This window comes from Bactrocera tryoni, chromosome 2 (assembly GCF_016617805.1).
Source record: "Bactrocera tryoni isolate S06 chromosome 2, CSIRO_BtryS06_freeze2, whole genome shotgun sequence".
Classification (NCBI taxonomy): Eukaryota; Metazoa; Arthropoda; class Insecta; order Diptera; family Tephritidae; genus Bactrocera; species Bactrocera tryoni.
This window is the reverse complement of record NC_052500.1, coordinates 61090601-61111910: the sequence shown is the minus strand read 5'-3', so window position 1 is coordinate 61111910 and position 21310 is coordinate 61090601. Positions and strand designations below refer to the sequence as shown.

Sequence of the window (21310 nt, the reverse complement as noted above, 5' to 3'; positions counted from 1 at the left end):
TGCGATCAAGTAGGAAATCAAATAATCGAACTTGTACGTTTTGAGAATGCTTCATGAGTTGCATTAGTCTTTTACTATGCTCGTAACGACCACGACGCCTTTCTTTGCAACACTTAAATTGATGAGTTTTAAAACTGCATTTTGCAATTTTCTAGTAAATTGAATTTCCGCTAAACACATCGATACATATGAAAGAACCGAATGGTTATTTGCGCTTGTGTACGTACTCCTACAATCGTACATATACATATGTATGTGCTTTCACACGCCATTACCCTGAAGAATTAAACTAAGTGCTGTACATCAATAAGAATGGACGCTATCAGATAAAATGTCGTGAGCGATAACCCAATGTCTGGCTTATTGTAAATGTATCGCTCGATAGGATGCCAACTACACAACTACAAATAAGGAGACATATGCAAATGTAGGTAAATGAAAACCTTGAACTATTCGAGAGTCATGCTCACATGTGCATTGTTCGGACACGTTAGCTGGTCTACATGCCTCCGGCAACATGTTGCATGAGTGGCAGCCGATATTGAAGTGGTTGGCCATTGTTGGATTGGTGCCATTTGCCAACAACGGCAAACGTCAACTCCAGCAATGGCAACGCATCTACACATTCATCATGCTGGCGGCGAATTGGATTCTAACTGCATATGGGATCTTCGTACAGCCAATGGATCACGAAGTGCTTGTATCCAATTATGTCAGCGTTATGGTTTTTCTCAGTCAAAGTATATCGCTGAGCGTCTGCCTGCTCGAGGGAATGTGCACCTATCGTCGGCATTTTGCATTCTTGCAACAATCACAGCGTATTGTGTGGCTGTTTCAGCAGCGCCTACAAACTGGGCTGTGTCGTTGGAGTTTGCGGCGTCGTCAACGTTTCAAATATATGTGCTACTCATGTATCGCTTATGGCAGCCTGCCCATATCGATGGTGGTCATTTCGATCAAATACTATTACGGTTACTTTTGGTATGCGTTGGGCTGTATTCTGGTGTTGCGTACCCGCTGCCTTTTGGCCATTATCTACATGGATTATATCGATTTTTATATGACACATTTGAATATGAAGCTGCGTTCGGTGGTCAATTCTCGTATGTGCAAGCCGCGCTTGTGTTTGGATGTCAATTACAGAATGTTGGAATCTTTCGATTATTTGTTGCAGCTGAAATTGGTGTATAGTGAGATATATAAATTAACAGCTATGTTCGATGACTTATTTGGTTGGTCACTATGTGCCTTACTAACGGTTATGTTTTTGGATATTACCGTTAATTCATATTGGACGTTTCTAACATTATCAAGGGTTTTCGAATTCTATTTCCTATACTTAACCATGGCAACGGCATTTCCACTGGCAACGGTTATTAGCTTTGCATGCTATGCTGGGCAGAACTGCAAGCAGCAGGTGAGTGGAGTAAATTATTCGTATTGAGAATATAAATTAAAGTTTACGCACGTATGTTAAGTTTTAATTGGTTCATCTCTCCCGCTCATAATAGGTCTATTAAAAAGTAAACCATTATTTTTCCGTTGTATAAGTGCGGTCGAGTAACAGTGTGTGAGGTTAGAGCGATTTCAAGAACTTGTAAAACAGTTAGATGATAGAAAATTATTGAGGCTTTGCACTGCAACCTATGGTTTATTGTGTTCTCTCTTATATCACATATGTGCACAAAAGTCCTGCACTCTGCTGTCCGCGATGAAGATGATGTGATCGTTGACCACATAGATGGATCCAAGCGCTTTGAGCCTGTTTTTATAAATTGCTGGGAAACTCGAGATTTTCTATATTCTAGATTCTAGATAGAAAATCTCGAGTTTCCGGTTCCATGTCGCAAAACCGGCAGTTGGCGCAAGAGACTATGCTGTTTAAGACAGTTATTTGATTGCTTGACTCTGTATTGTTTGATTATACGAAAATACGCCATATTGTGCAGTTTTTTTTTTTTAATTAAGGTGAAAACGTAAGCCGGATGTCTGAAAATGTGAATAATGTTTAAGAATGTGACACTAAAACGCATTACGTTCTGGAAAACTAATTATTGAAAATAATGCAAATATCTCTTCACTAATCGAATATTTTATTAAGTGCCCACGTTAAGCTTTTTAAATCATACACCTCAATTGATGAAACAGACTTAAACAATTTGGATTCTTGGTGTGATAGAAATGATTCGCCATTGAATTTGAAAACATGTAAGACGATGTGTTTTTCCCGTTGATATGGACACTCCTCTTCTAATGTAATAAAACATTATATACTAGAGCAAGTTTTTAACGTTGTTGATTTGGTAGTTACTATAAACCCTAAGTTTAATTTTAGTCTTCATATTGATATCAAAGTTAAAAGGTGTTTTCAGTTTTGTTAAACGTAGGTCTAAAGAATTAAGAGATTTTCATCATTTTTTAAAACTTTGGTTTAGACCTACACATATTGGAATATGACTCTGTTTTATGGATACCAAACTAATTTTGACAAGATAGAGCCGCTTCAAAAACATTTTGTTCTTTTCGCATTAGGGTATTTCCGATGAGATTCTAGGTTAAGCGTACCTCCATACACACTAGTCGTTTTAAACGTAAAAACCCTGAATGGAGTAGTTAGTAGTTCTTTTCTCCTGTCTGAAGTTAAATTCAATGTCCCGGTTCACTTTTCGGAGCAGTTTAGACCCTTACTGTTAAAATCTTGTAGATCAAATTCTGAACTTAACGATCCATTCCATAGCATACTAAAAACTCTCTTGCCTTTCATAACTCGGCTGATTCCTCACGTATGCGGATGCACCCCTCCCGACGGTTATTCGGGAAGAGGGTAATGGTTGGGTTATTATTGTTATTATTTACTGTGAGTTATTTTCTTAGCTTGAGAAACTTGAATGTAGTCGTTTCTTTACAGTAGGATCGAGTGATTCGTAATTGATGGATGGAAAGATTTGACCCATTTTCGGCACTAAAGTATAACATTTCTAAGAAAATATGTTTGCATAGTTTTATTGAAATATCCCACATCTTGAACCATATTCGCGCTATAAAGTCAGCTGGAAATACGAAAATCATTATATGAGGTACAGGGTTTGTCCGGAATGTAATAGGACTGATTTTCTTCTGCCGGGACTGTACTTCGGAGCGTATGCGCACCGATTAAATTCGGTAGAGGGCATTCCTAGCTAACGGACGAGCGGCTGGTCAATTGTTTCCGAGTACCTGGAGAGTCAGAACAAACATTTTCGCGCGACGTGTTTCTGTGAGTGATGCAAGCCGAAAATACAGCGTTCGTTACAGCAGAGGTCCGTGATTAAATTCTGTGTGAAACTCGGGTGGCACACGCCGGCGTCTCCTCGACCAAAAAAGGGAAGAATGAGCAAAACCAAAGTGAAAACGATGCTCATCGTCTTTTTCGACATCAAAGGCATCGTTCAACATGAATTTGTTCCTCCCGGGCAAACCGTCAACGCCAAGTTTTACGTGGAAGTCCTCAAGAGACTTAAACGAAGGGTCAATCGGGTCCGAAAAGACATCGCAGCCGATTAGAAGTTGCACCACCACAACGCGCCAGCTCACACCGCCTTTCTTGTGAACAGCTACCTAACCAAGGCCGGCATCCCAACGCTTCCGCAGCCGCCCTACCTTTCCTTGCCTGAAAATGCCGATGAAAGGCAAGGATTTTGAGACGACAGAGGGGATCCAAGCAGCATGCATCTCGGCTCTCAATGTTATTCCGGAGAATGCCCTCCGTGACGCCTTCAATGCATAGAAATCGCGCTCTGCATCGATGCAGAAGGAGTCTATTTTGAAAGTTTTTAAAGAATTGTAACGATTGGTTCAATAATTTTTTTTTAAATCGACCTATTACTTTCCGGACAAACCCTATGACTATCGAAAGTACTTAACGGATTTTATATATTTTTAGAAACAAATCACATTTTTATAAAAAAAGAAGTCCTTTTAAATTTAATAAGAGTGTATAGTTTGCCAAGATAATTGAGGTCCTCATTTGCGGTATTTGAATACCTGAAATCCGATTGCCACCATTTTCAGATGTAGGTACCACAGCTTGAAGACATCATTTGTTCAAAGTATTACATATATTTCCAAATCTTCACTGATGCTTGATTTCTAAATCGTAACGTGAAAGCTATGGTGAAATTTAATACTGTTTTTTGTGGTTCTTTTATATGGAGAAGAGAGATGATTGTTCTCCGATTTCGCTCATAGTGTATTATATCGATGTTAACACAATGTTAAGCACCAAACTTAGTTAAATTGGTCGAGCTATTTTTGAGTTGCGAAGAAACCAAAAGCGAGAAAAGATTAAACAGCGAATTGTGATTTGCGACGAATTGCCATGGATGCCACAGAAAATAGTGTCGCATAGTTGCAATTTTGTCGCTAAATAATTTGCAAGTATTAATATATTTTATAAACTCATTTAAAAACCCAAGTATAACTTATATTTACTTCTAATATTGAATTTTGTATAATTTAGGGCATATCCACCGGCATCTTGGTGCAGCGATTATTAAAGAGCAGATACAAATATACAAATACAAAAACCTACAATGATTTGTTATTCGAATTTGCTATGCAAATAAAGCAAGATCCAATGGTAATAGTGCTTAAAGAATTTGTGGTTGTGGATTTGCGATTACTAATGAAGGTATGTGAAGGATGTATATTTAATATGCAAGATTGTAATATATCCAGATTGTGACAAAAAAGCACCCGGAAATTGTAATTAAATTCCCCGGGTAAATGATAGTAGATAGAAAAAAAAAATATTTTGTAAAGTTGGTAGGATTGTCCTTAACTACTATGCCAAATAGGAGCGCGATCTGTCAACCAGTTTGTTTACAGCAGCTGCTTAAGTCGATACACCTCAGCAATGCGTTGTGATTTTTACAACGGATAAAAATATCGAACAAATAATTTGTTTCAAAGTTTGTATTTCTAAACAGACTTCGTGTGCGAAATCGTGCGAATGTTGAAAAAGGCTTACGGTGATTCAGTTTTTTCAAAAACTCAAACGTACAAGTGGTACAAAGCCTTCAAAGACAGTCGAGAGATTGTTGAAGACACGCCTCGTTCTGGACGACCTTCGACCTCTTCAACTGATGAAAATATGAAAAAAAGTGAAGCATATGGTGCTTGAAAATCGCCAAGCAAGTATTAGAGAGATGACAAGAGAGCTTGATATCTCTTGCGGGTTGGTGAATATTTTGGATATATTGGCTACGAACTCCGATGCCACATTCATGGAGAGCATTATAACTGCCAATAAGACATGAGTTTATGAGTTGAATGAAGAATTTCCGGGTACTTTTTTGTCACAATGTATATTAAAACATGTTGAAAGGTAATTTATACTAACTTAATAATACAAGTTAGCATATCTTAGCCAAATAAAATTGGCTGAATTATAATCTAGTTTTAGTGTAATTTTTATTTATATTGGGTAGTCGAAAAAGTCTTTTTGTTTTTTGTCAATAGATGTCGTTGCAGTCGTATATCTCCAGTGCTACCAATCACATTATGTCATACCATATAGTGTTGGAAAGGTGAGATTTTAAGCCTCATTTGAAAAATAGTTACAGCTTTTCAAAAATGACTGAAAATAATGAAAAAGTGCGCTATATTTTCAAATTTTTGTATAAAAATGAAATTTTTGTAGAAAAGAAAGAAAGAAAAAAAAGAAAACCACCAATGAAATTTGTGAAGTTTTCGACTACCCAATATTTGAGGTAAACATATTATTCTGGTACTTATGTATAGTGTATGCAATATATTATATACAATGTTAACCGATAGAAAAGTTGAAATATATGTATACATATATGGCAGAATAAAAAGTTGCGATCTTAACGAACCAAACTTTCCATTGTACATAATAAACAAACCTATAAAAATGTCCCATAATATATTAATTTCGTTATTTTTCAGATTTTTACAGCAATAGCAACATATTTGGTAATACTTTTACAATTTCGATGGACATATCCCGAGGACTACGGAGATGTGAACTGAGCATTTTTGAACAAACGAAGTAGATTAAATATATTTTGAACTATAATATGCATATATATATATACAGTTACAGTTTATATACATACATATGTATAATATATACTATATGTGTAAGAGGCTTTGGAATCAATTAAATAATACTGAAAACAATTGAATTTCAGGAAATGTATTGCAATTGCATGCATGGCTACGGAAGTATTAAACACAGCGTTAACATTTCGTTCCAGTGAGCAATACTTAAAGAATTCCTGTATACATACGTACATATCTGCGTACCGAAATATATATTTATATACAAATATATTATTTAGTTGGTTGCAAGCACATACATGTGTGTTTTTATGAATGAATTATTCAGCTATTTACGGCAAAGGGGGCTCGGCTCTTCTCACAAGAAGTGAGCGTGAAACTGGTTTACTTGTAAAATTTAAATTTTTTTTTATGGTCGCCAGTATGCCGGTGCAAGCCTTTTGAATGGCCTCTACGTCTGCATTTCGTTTTCCTTTCATAAGAAAATGCATTTTTCCGGAAAGGAAGAAGTCGCACGGTGCCATATCAGGTGAATACGGGGAGTGCTTAATGGTTAAAATATGATTTTTGGTCAAATAATCGGTCACAACCTCTTTAATGATGTTCTTCGAATGTTGGACTTTGAGTAATTTTTGGTCGTCAGTCAATTTATGCTGAACAAACCGTGCACACACCTTTCGTAAGCCCAAATGTTCGGTCAAAATGCGATAAATCGATATTTTGGAGATGTTGAATTCCATTTCCATGAATTTCAATGTTGATTTCGGCTGATTTTTGATGAATTCACGCACAGTTTCGATGAAATTTCCGGTGATCACTGAATTTGATTGGCCCACATGTTGACCGACATTTATGTCATCACAACCACTTTGAAAACGTTGAAACCACTCGTGCACTCTGCTACGGAATCGGCAATCGTCGCCATAAACTTGTTTCAGCAATTGAAATGTTTCGGTAAAAGTTTTACCAATTTTAAAACAAAATTTAATGTTGGCTCTTTGTTCGAAGCTCATTTTCGCACCGATAACACTAACATACTGACACTTAAAATGCAATAACTTCACATTCAATCAATGAAATGACATGCAATTCTCACTGGGCAATCGATAATGATAGCAGATTCTAACACACCAGTCGACATATAGATTGCGCCACTAGGGGCGCTAAATTCAAAAAGTCCTCTTTAGTTTGGAACGCACCTTGTACATTTGTGACATAAACTTAACTGAAGAAGAGAAATTAAATATATTGAGTTGATGTCAAAAACGTCTAACAGAGGATCGGAATTCATTATATTAGGGACGTGAAGTTTAGACTAAGACCATTTCATTTATATTAAGCGCCGAACTATTAATATGATTTTATAACTTTTAAGAAAGTTTGTCTAGTAAGTATCATTAAAATATCACACATTTTCACCAACCGGTATAAAACCAGGTGGAAAGTCCGAAAACATTTCATATATGGAATAGATTGGGGGTTAATAAATTTGCTCCGGAACTTATTTTCAAGTAATTATAATACAAACATACATATAGAGTAAAGTCGGCTGGACGATATTTCAAAATCTTAAAAATAAGTTATATGGGGGCTAAAAGCAAGTTTTCGCCCGATTTTATCCATTTTAGGCACAAAGATAGATTGTGTTTAGAAAAATACGCTCACTCAATTGCATTAAAATAATATCCCCTTTGGCAGACATATGGCCCTTTTTTTAATTTTTAGACCACAGTCTCGTCATGCCCTGTAATCCTATGTACCAAATTACAGTTTTATATCTTAATAAATTATGGCTTTTTATAGGTTTTCGAACAATGGGGTTTTGTGGGCTTAGCAGTGGTCCGAAACGAGTTCGTATTTTTTGCCAATGATCCCATATAAAAAGCTTCATTACGATATCTCAATATTTACTCAAATTTCAGGTTGTTCCGGACATTAATATTTACTCAAATTACAGATTGTTCTGGACAGAAGTAGCGAAAAATGGACGGACAGATACTCACACTTCTTGTCATCCCATAAAGAAATTAATACTCTTAGGATCTGTTGTACCAAACCGAATTGGGTTTAAGTATTGTCATATATGTTCGTTATAAGATCGATATCTTAATTCTGGTGAGTAAGTTCAATTTCTTAATATTTTTCTGATAAGCTTGAAGTCAGACTGAAGTAAATTTCCAATCCTATTTTCGTGTAAACTGCAGTTAGGCTTAAGGTACATGCCATGAAATTTTTTGGCACTAAAAAAAATGACTGTATCAATTTTTTTTTAATTTTATGGGCTTACCATTTTTATACATTTTTAACATACATACGTGGTAAAATTTATTAACCAAGAAAAAAGTAAATATATTTTGAGTTTCTCGGGACTTAGAACGACGCTAAAAATGTCCTTCACTGCTGCAGCGATTTCGACGTTCTACTAAATAAACTAAAATAAAATCGCGTACCAGATTCTGATCTGTTATTATCTGTACAATGGCCTTCGGTTTGACGAATTGACTAAATGACGAGTTTTGATCAAATCAAACTGGTAGGGGTCATTGTTTGGAGAATTATATATAATTCGAAAGTGATTGCATCAATTATCTCCGAATATTCACTAAATGATTGATTGATTGGAAGTACTACATTTTAGAAGATAAGATGAAATGACCTTTTTTAGCTACAATCGTCAAGTCCGGATTTTTCTTCTCTTTTATTGTATCAAATATTCTGTGTTACTAGAGCGAGCCAGTATAAAGAGTCTACAATTGCCAAGACAGCTGATTTTACATTACTGGAACTGACCTTGATTTTATGCGACCAAGTGCTGTTTAGATCGTTGAGTTTTAGGTTAATGAGTCTGCCTCTCTTACTCATTTAATTATGGGTCCCACAAATTTCAAATCGACTTCGAACGTTAGAGTTTCTTTACCGCAGAAAACTACTCAGCGTAGAACATTCCTTGCTGAACGTCGACCGCTAATAATAAAAGAAGTATTTGATATTAGTTGGTCGTTGGGATTGTAACTAGATTTTGCTAAGTAGCGGGCTAATCACTGTAAACACCACGGGGATTGTCATAGATTGGGTTTATTGCCTATTGAAACAAATACTATCTAGATATTATACAATATATTGTTGATATCAGCAGAATTGTCGGAACCATTTGACACTTGAGAATATTCAAACTGCATTTTTCTGGTTTATCACTTACGCTTGCAAGTTTTTGAGTGTGCATATAAACTTATGCACTATACAAAAGGTGAAAAGTTGGGCGTGTGCACGTTGTCAACCTCTAAAGAAATTAATATATGTAAACAAACAAAACAAAAATGTCATATAGTTGCAAAGCAAACAAACAAATATACTAACAATTTTGTTTTTTTTTTTTTGGCGCTCCAATTCAGAGTTTAGCTGATAAGAAGTGCACCTAAAGCTCGAACCAATCGATGATAAGAGCGTTTGCGTGCACAACAGCAACAATAGCGAAGAAAGTGCTTCTAATCACTATCTCTTAAGCCCTCAAATATACACGATAAGGCACTCGTAAATCCATATGTTTTTATATGTACATACATACTAACGGTTTTTGTACATTTGCGAAAGTACACCAATACTCACGCGAATTTATATTTATACATATTAGTATATAAGTATTTATATATTTATAGTATTTCTAAAGCTAAGCACTATCAAAACGTTACAGTTTTGTTTTTAATATTTTGTTTATAATCATTGTCTTAAAGATGTACATGTTTATGTGTTGTTGTTTTATGTTTTTAATTTGAATTTGTCCAGTACACTGCCTGTATGGCTTTGCCGGTCGCAACTTGAGTATATAAATATCAGTTGTCCGGCGGTTGATCACTCAAAAGTGTTTAGTTTTTCATAGCAGCAAGTCGTCGTTGTTGCTTTTATTCACAAGTCAGCTAATTTTACAAAGAAATTGCATACGTCTTACTTGCATACCAACATACATACATACATATATGCATACATAGTTACTAGCTTGCTGGTGCAGTGAAGTGTAGCTTACAGTAATTTGCGATCAGCAGTTTTTCGCTTTAGCTGAAATTTGTATTGTAATTTCTGGTTGTTAACTACCGGCGAGTGAAAGGAAAGCATTTTCCAAGAAAAAAACAACAAGAGCTGAATAAAATACAAACAGTGCAAGTGCAAGTGCAAAACAGTGCAACGAAAGTCATGGCTGTTAGTATTACAATTTGTATTTTTCATGCTAACTTTGAGTATTTTATTATATGTTTTTAGAAAAAGCTTTTTTTTTATATTTAAATGTGTCTATGCAGTAGTGAAAATATAATATAGTAAAACTTGTGAAAACATAGTTAAAAAAATAATTGATATGATTTATTTTTATTATTTTTTTAGTTAACAAATTCACATTTATTTGTTTTTTTGTTTTTCATTTAACAGTTTTAGTGCTTTATTATTTACTCTTGTTTCAAAATAACAAAAACGCGAGAAAGTAGTGTTATCAGAAATACTTTTTTTCATTTTGATTTCGGATAAACTTTTTTAATAATATTTACATATATGCAATCGTGAAAAGCAAAAATATTAAAATGAAGCATACGATTTTTTTATCCGGCCAACTTTTAAAGAGTTTTCGTTAATTTTTGTCATTATTTGTGTTTTTTGGTATGGAAGTTCTTTTGGTTCCAAGTTATATTAATTATATACTAAAAAACTAAAAAATCAGTATTCATGAACATAATTTATGTGTAAAATCGCTTTATAATAATTAAATTTGAAATAAAAAATTATGTAACAGAAAAAATTAAAGAAGTTATTTTCAAACTAGTAATTTTAAGCTTAGAATTTAAAATTGCAAAACAATTTTACAATTATTTTTACAGTTAAAATTATATATGTGTAGAATGAATAAATGTACATATAAGAGTATTTTCAAATACTATTATTAAAATAGTATAATAATTAGAAATAATTTTTTGACCGTTTTTTAACAAAAAAATATTAATAAAGTAAAATAAATTAAAAAAGGAAAATAAAATAATAAAATAAAATAAAATAAAATAAAATAAAATAAAATAAAATAAAAAATAAAATAAAATAAAATAAAATAAAAATAAAATAAAATAAAATAAAATAAAATAAATAAAATATAATAAAATAAAATAAAATTAAAGAATATTTCTGAATAATGTGATAGTAAAATCGCTTGTTAAACTCATATTTGCCCTGAATGAAAAAAATACAAGAGGACTTTAACAAATTATTAATAAAATAAGATTAGCTAATTTTGTTTCTAAATTTTGAAGATATCCGCTCTACATTTTTTGCATAAGGTACTTTTTTTTAACAAAATAATATTTCATTTACTACAGGAACGATTTTATTCCAAAAAGTATTTTTTGGGCTTAAATGTATCTTCCTTAAACAAAAAATTATAACTTTTATGCTCTACAACATTTTTAAACTGTCCTTAAACATAAAACAACTACATACATATATGCTCATGCAACTCACTTTTTTAATTTTTATTTAAAAACATTTTGCTCCTACAAAAAATTTCGCAAAAAAAAAAATTTTAATTTTTAATTTTTATATTCAATAAACTGAATACTCATATAAAGATCGGCTAATTTATGACAAAAATATTTCAAAAAAATTTTAATTTTAATTTAAAAAAAAATATTAAAAAAAAAATTTATTTTAGGTATGTAATTTTTTTTTATCTGAAAAAAATTTTTAATTTTTTTAAAATTCCTCAAAATTTTAATATGTATTTTTATAATTACTAATAACAAATTCTTGATTTAAGAAACTATTACTTATATAAAATCAAGAATTAAAAAAAAATGAAATTACATATATACATATACAAATATGTATGTACATATTTTCTTTCTTATTTAGAGGACTTAACCATGCTCACTTGTTATACAATTTTTTTAATAAAAAATATTTTCGATCTTTTTTGACAAAAAGTACTTAGTCATCAGAAATTTGAAAAAATTATTTTTGATATATAAAAACAACTTTAATTAAAAGGATACTTTTTAATAAAATTTCTTTGTGTTGTTAGCATAATTTTTTAAGGTAATTAACAAAAAAAAAATAATATACACTGAATAAATTGATTACATTTCTTTATATATTTATAATTAATTTGCTTTTTAATTTAGAAATTTATGAAGAAAATGTAGTATATATAAATTTTTATAAATTTATAATTTAGATATTTTAAATCTTTTCCTTTAATTTCTTACCGAATGTTCTTTTAAATTTTTGGTTATTTCTATATATTTATATTCTTGCAACATGTTGCTGCAGAGTATAATAGTTTCTTTATTTGCATTTTTTATATAATTACGTTTTATTTAAATTTTAGTAACAGTCATTTCAAATTTCAAAATTTTTTGAAAATAGAAAGACTTTATATTTAACTTTTCATAATAGTCTTAGAGTCTTAGAAAAAGAAACAAAAAATGTTTCTGCAAAAATATAATATACTATATAACCTCAAAAAGCACATTTTATATACATCGTGAAAAATTTTAAATTAAATTTTAGTCGAATAAGTGTTATAAAAGTCTGAAACTATCTTTAATAATTGGCTTTTGGTGTTTACACACCAAACAAATATAGTAGATATTTTATTAGTAAATGTTCAGAAGCTAGTTTCTATGGCTACTAGAAAACAGCTGATTTTAACAGCGCCGCTTTGTCTAAGAAACGCTGGGCTACAAAAACAAAGTGTGAAAAAAAAACAAATAAAATATTAAAGTTGCGTATATGCTAAAATATTATAAAAAAGCCTAATATAAATATTTTAGTTTTTGGAACAAAAAAATTAGCAAAAATTATTCCCAACTGAAATTTGGTTGTAAGCGTCACTTATGAATTATTATTGCTTTCTAAGACAGTGAATTCAAAAAAAGAAAATATTTCATGAAAAATATTTATATTTTCAGTGTTCTTCTCTTAATACCCACAACTTTTCAATGTTACTTTCTAGCAACTTTTTTCATTTGCTCTCTCTTTTTTCCTATTATGCAATACATGTGCTTAGTTTCGCAGACAACAATTGACTTTACACTAATAACAACTGACTAATACCTAATAATATGATACAGATAATTGTAAATTACAACACATTTAAACAAAACGTCGCATTTAAGTGCGCTATAAGAGCACTTACAAGTATTTGATAATATTTGATAACAGTGGGTACTTGAGACTACCAATTTAGTAAAGAAAACTTGAGCTAAATACATTATACACATTTGTTCCAAGAAATCGAAATTTTTAGCAATATTTTGCTGAATATGAACAAGTGTTACAAAAAATCGCGTTATTTATAGAATATTTTGAAGTATTGACAATGGAAAAAAATTAAGAAAATACAAAGTGGTTGTCTACATGGTAAATCGGTAAATTTTCGATATTTTCGGTTCGGAACTTTTTTTGAGAGATTGCAAACAAAGTAATTGCTACTTCGAAGTTCGCCTCCAAAGTATAAATATTTAAATTTTGAAATCGAATTCATTGAATACATCATTGTTAATTACAACATCTGAGTTCTTAAAAAAACAAATATGAACGTCATCAGCCTTTTCCGCTCAGTTCAATGGTGTATAATATTTGTAAGATCAAGTTTACATGACAAAAGTTACAAGGGTTTAAAGTGAGTATGTATTTAAATGTCCGCTACTTTACTCTCCATGACCCAAAATAGCACTAAATCTCTCTAAAAATTTGAGTGACATAAGAAAATCAGCAGCTTAGACTAGTTTCCGACATTAATTCAGAATTCAGATTTTCGAACACAACATAATGCACAAAATATTATTCTAAGAATATTATCAATCGCTTAATAAAGTATTTGTTACATTTAGTGCAACAACCTCCACTTGCGGGTAAAACTATTAATATAAGTATAATACCTAGTTGAACTCATTTCAGCAGCCCGGCGCTATCAATTTCATCACGTGTTGCGCATTTTGTTTTTTCCACAGAATTGACATGTAGAACTGGTGTGTGCTGATAATGCCAAGTCATTAAAAGCGCCGCAAACTGGTTATGTTTATTTAAGGAAACTTTTTATTAAAATATTTTATTGATATATTTTATGAATATAAGAAAGTACAATAAACATTTAATGTTGTTGATAGACATACATACATATAAGTGTGTAAATAAATCATGTATGTATATGCAGCTGTTTATACTTATAGCAGTCAGACAGTACGTAACGTGTAAAGAGAAATTTTGATAGAGTTACTAAAATGTTTCTCAATTATGACTGACTTTAAATAAGTGAGGGTAACATGAAAGGTCCAACACAAGGTATAGAACGCTTGACAAGGTGTTTGTAATACATTTTTCCGTTGGTGAAGACTCTTCAAAGTTTCATTTCAGTTTTCAAATCATGAATATGGAATATCACGAAATTTTATATTATTTTCGTAATAGACCGATATAAGGACAATCCCTTAAAATAATAATATATTTATTATTGCTACTTTTTAATAAATTAATTTTTCAGTATTCTAGTGCATCTCTTTTCAAATTAACAGTATTTCCGAATGGAAATTTTTTAGTGGAAATACCGAGGTAACCAAACCGAGGTCACTTTTAAATAACTTATTCTATTTGTCATTTATTTTCATAAAGGTTTGTTCCGAAAGATTTATGAAATTTGGATTATAATTATTTTTTTGAAGCAGTTTAGATATATAACTTAGATCTCTTTTTAATCGACAAATTTCATCGTTCAATTATTACAACCAATCTGGTAATATTTTCCACTATTTCGTACTCTTTTGGCTTGTTTGAAATATTTCGACTCCTTGTGTATTTTTTTTTTTTAGCATTTGGACTATTTGTTCTCTTTCAGTTGAAGAAAATATTTAGACACTTTAATAACTGCCTAAAAGTTCATAATATTTTTAGATCTGTGTAGCATTTGAGAAGACAGAGATAGAAGAGAAAGTAATTATAATCTCTAAAAAAAGGACTTATGATCTATGTACATATGTTACATACAATTTAGAATATACATTTGTTATTTAAAGTTAACGGTAAACGTTTGTTAATAATGCTTCAACTAACAAATTTTATTACACAAACTCTTTTAATAATTTTTACTCACAAAATCCTGATAAACATTAAATTATCGTATCTCTTCTCTCTCTACTTCCAGCCACCACTACGTATTGCCATCATTGGTCAGAGTAATTTTGCTGCCGATGTTTTGGAACTAATTTTAGAGAAGAAATACAATGTCGTGGGTGTATTTACCATACCCGATAAGGGTAGCCGCGAAGATATCTTAGCCACTACAGCAGCACGTCATAACATTCCCGTCTTCAAATTCGCCTCATGGCGTAAAAAGGGTGTTGCCCTACCGGAAGTACTACAGCAATACAAGTCTGTTAAGGCTACACTCAACGTGCTGCCCTTCTGCTCACAATTTATACCAATGGAGGTTATTGATGGTGCCGACTTGGGTAGTATTTGTTATCATCCCTCCATATTGCCACGTCATCGTGGTGCTAGCGCTATACAATGGACATTGATCGAAGGTGATGAAGATGCTGGCTTCACTATCTTCTGGGCTGATGATGGACTCGACACTGGTCCAATTTTGTTGCAAAAGCAGGCGCCCATAGAACCCACCGATACGCTGGACACTATCTATAAGCGTTTCCTCTATCCTGAGGGCGTAAAGTCGATGGGTGTGGCTGTTGATATGGTAGCTGCTGGTACGGCGCCAAAAATCACACAAACCGAGATAGGTGCCACTTATGATCCAGCGATGTTTAAAGAGGAGAATCAATTTGTTGATTTGAATCAACCTGCTAGCAACATCTTTAACTTTGTGCGCGGCTTGGACTCGCAACCGGGCGCTCTGGCGATTGTACTCAACTCGAATGGTAGTGAGGAGAAGGTACGCTTCTTCGGCGCGCACATCTATTCGGCTGGACCGGTGAAGCAGCTGGGCTCACTGAAACTTAAGGGTCTAAAAACACCTGCATACATACATCCAGATGGCTTACTCATACAGGGCACAGATGGTAACTTTGTGAATGTACGTCGCATAAAGAAAGGTTCCAAGATGATTAACGCTGCCGATTGGTTCAAACAAAGCGATCAACCACAGATCACTGAATTCAGCGAGGATGAGTTGTTGAAGAAAGAGATCTTGCGCGGTGTTTGGAATTCCATACTTAAGGCGCCAATTGAGGCAGAAACTGACTTCTTTGCAGCCGGTGCTGGATCCATGGATGTGGTACGTCTGGTTGAGGAGTGTAAGGATGCTTTCGATGTGCCTTTGGAGAATGAACATGTCTTTATGGCACCGGTTTTTGAAGAATTCTTTGTTGAGATTGTAAAGAATTTACGTCAAGGTAGCTCTGCATCTGGTGTAGAAGTGCCTTTCGAAGGTTTCATTATGCGCGCCAACAAACGTGAAATTCCTGTGCCCACACAACTTTTTATTAATGGTGAATTTGTGAATGCTGAACGCAATGACACCTTGGATATTATAAATCCCACCAATGAGGAATTGATTTGTAAGGTCGCTTGTGCATCGCGTAATGATGTCGATAAGGCGGTTCAAGCAGCTCATAATGCGTTCTATGGCTCGTGGAAGCAAGTGTCGGCACGTCAGCGTGGCCAGCTGATGATGAAACTTGCTGATCTGATGGAGCAATACAAAGAGGACTTGGCCACAATAGAATCGGTGGACTCTGGTGCAGTGTATACGCTGGCTTTAAAGACACACATTGGCATGTCGATCGATGCATGGCGCTATTTCGCTGGCTGGTGTGACAAAATACAAGGTAGCACCATACCCGTGAACCCAGCTAGACCCAATAATGTGTTGACATTTACAAAGCGGGAGCCAATAGGGTAAATTTTGTCATTGCTATCTTCGTTTTAACATTTGCTAACCTCTTGGTTTGATTGCAGTGTAACTGGTCTGGTAACGCCCTGGAATTATCCACTCATGATGTTGTCCTGGAAAATGGCCGCCTGTATTGCCGCCGGCAATACGTGTTTGATCAAGCCGGCACAGACCTGTCCGTTGACGGCGCTTAAATTTGCTGAACTTACTGTAAAAGCTGGTTTCCCACCTGGTGTTATTAATGTAGTTCCCGGTCAAGGTTCCGGTGCAGGCCAAGCCGTTGCCGATCATCCTTTGATACGTAAATTGGGTTTCACTGGTTCAACACCCATCGGCAAGGTGATCATGAAGTCGTGTGCTGATTCTAATCTCAAGAAGTGCTCATTGGAATTGGGTGGCAAGAGTCCATTGGTTATATTCGCCGACTGTGATTTGGACAAAGCCGTTAAGCATGTAAGTAGACTTGTTTACAATTATTTTTAGTAATTAGATCCAATCAGTTAATAAATATCGATAATTTTATTTACAGGGTATGTCCTCGGTCTTCTTCAATAAGGGTGAAAACTGTATTGCTGCCGGTCGTCTCTTTGTTGAAGATCGCATTCACGACGAATTTGTACGTCGCGTTGTTAAAGACATTCGCACAATGACCATTGGTGATCCTCTAAATCGTTCCACAGCGCATGGTCCACAAAATCATAAGGCGCATTTTGACAAATTGATTGAGTTCTGTCGACGTGGTGTTAAAGAAGGCGCCACCTTGGTATATGGTGGCAAAGCTGTGCCCAATATCAAGGGTTACTTCTTCGAACCGACTGTTTTCACCAATGTGGAGGATGAAATGTTCATTGCCAAGGAGGAATCTTTCGGTCCCATTATGATTATTTCCAAGTTCAACGGCAGCGATGTGGATTCAGTGATGAAGCGTGCCAATCGGAGCGAATACGGTTTGGCCAGTGGCGTTTTTACGAAGGACATCAGCAAAGCTCTATCCTTTGCCGAACGTATTGAGGCGGGTACGGTGTTTGTGAATGTTTACAACAAGACTGATGTGGCGGCGCCATTTGGTGGTTTCAAACAAAGTGGTTTCGGCAAGGATTTGGGCCAAGAGGCGCTAAATGAGTATTTGAAGACAAAATGTGTGACAATTGAATTTTAGAGCGAATGAGCAATGGTTATAACATAAAATAAGTAAGGAAGCAATGGAAGGTTGTAAGAGAAGTCGGTAGGATACATATGTAAATGTAAGACAGCTATTAAAGACTTATGAATTTTCGTGAAGAGAAATAAGCAGAAAATTGGTAGAAAAATATTAATGGAAATAAGGGTTTTATATTATAAACATAATCGTTTATGTCATACTTAATTTAGTGCAATATATTGTAAATATTTATAGACTTAATGTTGTTATGAGATATTGTATGGAAATTTTCCAAAATAAAATATGAATTAATTAAAATCTGCATCTCTATTAAATTTTGCCGAAAAACTGAGAGCCCAACTAAGATTTAAAGTCAGAGAAGAAATCTTGTCAACATGAGATAAGAGCCAGGTAATGTGTAACTTTACTCTTAATGACATAGGTACTGTTTGCAGAACCAACAGTTCTTTGTCGAACAACTACTCTTGTTGTAACCGGTGATCCAAATAGAGATATTTTTTTCAATAGCCTTTTCTTAACAGATCATGCATAAGTTGTGTGAAGCTATCATGCTATTTTTGTTCGGCATTGTTTGACATTTCATCATAGAAAGACTTACGCCTGAACAACGTCCACAAATGGTTCAACTTGATTCAAAACAAATAAGGAAAGTCACCAGATTCAACTCATTTTTGACATACAGATATACCAAGGATTATCCCTGTATTTCAAATATAAATCTCACACATTGGCCGATATTTCTGATAAGAGGTCAGCTTTAGATGCTGGGGTCCAAATATTCGGTACTTAGGAGCTTGAACCAGTATTAACACTACCAACAATGTCAGCGTGGAAATCCAACGCAGGATTGATCTTGCCAACAGGTGCTACTTCGGACTGAGTAGGCAATTGAAAAGTAAAGTCCTCTCTCGACGAACAAAAGCCAAACTCTATAAGTCGCTCTAATTCCCGTCCTGCTATACGGTGCAGAGGCTTGGGCGATGACAGCAACCGATGAGTCGACGAGAGAAAAATTCTGCGAAAGATTTATGGTCCTTTGCGCATTGGCTACGACGAATAACGCATTCGATGGAACGATGAGCTGTACTAGATATACGACGACATTGACATAGTTCAGCGAATTAAAAGACAGCGGCTACGCTGGCTAGGTCATGTTGTCCGGATGGACGAAAACACTCCAGCTCTGAAAGTATTCGACATAGTACCCGACGGGGGAAACAGAGGAAGAGGAAGACCTCCACTCCGTTGGAAGGACCAAGTGGAGAAGGACCTGGCTTCGCTTGGAATATCCAAATAGCGCCACGTAGCGCAAAGAAGAAACGACTGGCGCGCTGTTGTTAACTCGGCTATAATCGTGTAATCGGTGTCTACGCCAATTAAGAAGAAGAAAAGGGGCTTGAATAATTTTTGTTGGATTTGGAAAATTTTTGGTCATAATGCAAAGTTTTATCCCGTTATATTAATTGCTTCTTGATTTGCGTGATGGAAAGTGGAAGAACCAATGGAATTTAAAGCACAATTTTAAATAAAAGGGAAGTAGGCGTGATTATAGTTACGTACTAAATTCGAAATCAGTCTGTCGGGTCTCGGGATATGGGATTTCACCAAAAAGTGTGTGGTGCCACACCTATCGTCCAACTTTCACATCGGTTCTCATGAAGTCCTCTTACATAATTTCGAAGGTAAAGTTTAATGTCTGTGACGTATTTAGTTATTGATTTATTGCGCTTTTAGTAGTTTTTAACAGTACCCTTATATGATGAGTGAGCGGACTTATCCTCCGATTTTTATAAATTTTTGGACTGTCGGTGAAATTTCTTATAATACTTCTGCTGGGTGAGTTTTGATATTATAGCTTAAGTAGATTAGGAGATATGTACATTAAACTTATTAGTGGGCGGGGCCACACCCACTTTTACAAAATTTTCTAACCACAAGTGACCCTTGCTACTGCGATCCCCTGTGCCAAATTCCATTTTGATATCTTAATTTATTGCATAGTTTTCGTTCAATGGCGATGTGCCGCATACAAAGTTTTATCAAGATATTTCAACAGACAGACCGACAGTCCAATCCGGGTGGGATTTGGTTTGTGGGCAACAGGAGTCATAGGTCCATATTTCTTCAAAAATGATGGCGCTGAGAACGTAACCGTGAATGGCGACCATTATCGCGACTTGATAACCGACTACTTCTTCTTCTTCTTAATTGGCGTAGACACTGCTTACGCGATTATAGCCGAGTTAACAACAGCGCGCCAGTCGTTTCTTCTTTGCGCTACGTGGCGCTATTTGGATATTCCAAGCGAAGCCAGGTCCTTCTCCACTTGGTCCTTCCAACGGAGTGGAGGTCTTCCTCTTCCTCTGCTTCCCCCGGCGGGTACAGCGTCGAATACTTTCAGAGCTGGAGTGTTTTCATCCATCCGGACAACATGACCTAGCCAGCGTAGCCGCTGTCTTTTAATTCGCTGAACTATGTCAATGTCGTCATATATCTCGTACAGCTCATCGTTCCATCGAATGCAATATTCGCCGTGGCCAATGCGCAAAGGACCATAAATCTTTCGCAGAATTTTTCTCTCGAAAACTCGTAACGTCAACTCATCGGTTGCTGTCATCGCCCAAGCCTCTGCACCGTATAGCAGGACGGGAATTATGAGCGACCTATAGAGTTTAGTTTTTGTTCGTCGAGAGAGGACTTTACTTTTCAATTGCCTACTCAGTCCGAAGTAGCACCTGTTGGCAAGATCAATCCTGCGTTGGATTTCCAGGCTGACATTATTGGTGGTGTTAATGCTGGTAGATACTACCAGCTACTTGATACCGGTAATTGAAGATCGTGATGACGGCGACAAGACGGCGCCACTTTCCACACTTAGCATAAATCAATGGATTTATTGAGAGAACACTTCGGTGAGCAGATAACTTTACATTCTGGGCCGGTCGATTGGCCACAAGAATCGTAAGGTATTCTACTGTACACTTTTTCTTGTGCCTTTTTCCAGTTACCAGAAATGCTCGAACGAATCATGGAAAATTGGACTCAACGGATGTACCATCTGCGACGTAGCCGTGGCCAACATTTGAAAGGGATAAAATGTTCTTTCGGATGATAATAAACCCCTTCCCTCCATATTTGAAGTTTCTGTGTTTTTTCCTTAAAAAAGTAGGGAACCTCGAAATTAATCAATGGAGGTTCAACTTCGA

At 34.8% G+C, this 21310-nt stretch overlaps 2 protein-coding genes across 2 annotated transcripts; both read left to right on the top strand.

The window, feature by feature from the left end:
* The first annotated feature begins 517 nt into the window (after nucleotides 1-517).
* LOC120767570 (putative gustatory receptor 39b) lies at nucleotides 518-6033 on the top strand. Its single transcript, XM_040093707.1, has 3 exons — nucleotides 518-1417; nucleotides 4499-4669; nucleotides 5950-6033. Exons 1-3 carry the CDS (start codon nucleotides 518-520, stop codon nucleotides 6031-6033), a joined length of 1155 nt encoding a protein of 384 aa, XP_039949641.1.
* A 3902-nt stretch (nucleotides 6034-9935) lies between these two features.
* On the top strand, nucleotides 9936-18341 carry LOC120768493 (cytosolic 10-formyltetrahydrofolate dehydrogenase). Its single transcript, XM_040095210.1, has 4 exons — nucleotides 9936-10257; nucleotides 15236-16947; nucleotides 17008-17395; nucleotides 17472-18341. The coding sequence occupies exons 1-4, from the start codon at nucleotides 10252-10254 to the stop codon at nucleotides 18099-18101; spliced, it is 2736 nt and encodes a 911-aa protein (XP_039951144.1). The 5' UTR covers nucleotides 9936-10251; the 3' UTR covers nucleotides 18102-18341.
* Nucleotides 18342-21310: the final 2969 nt, after the last annotated feature.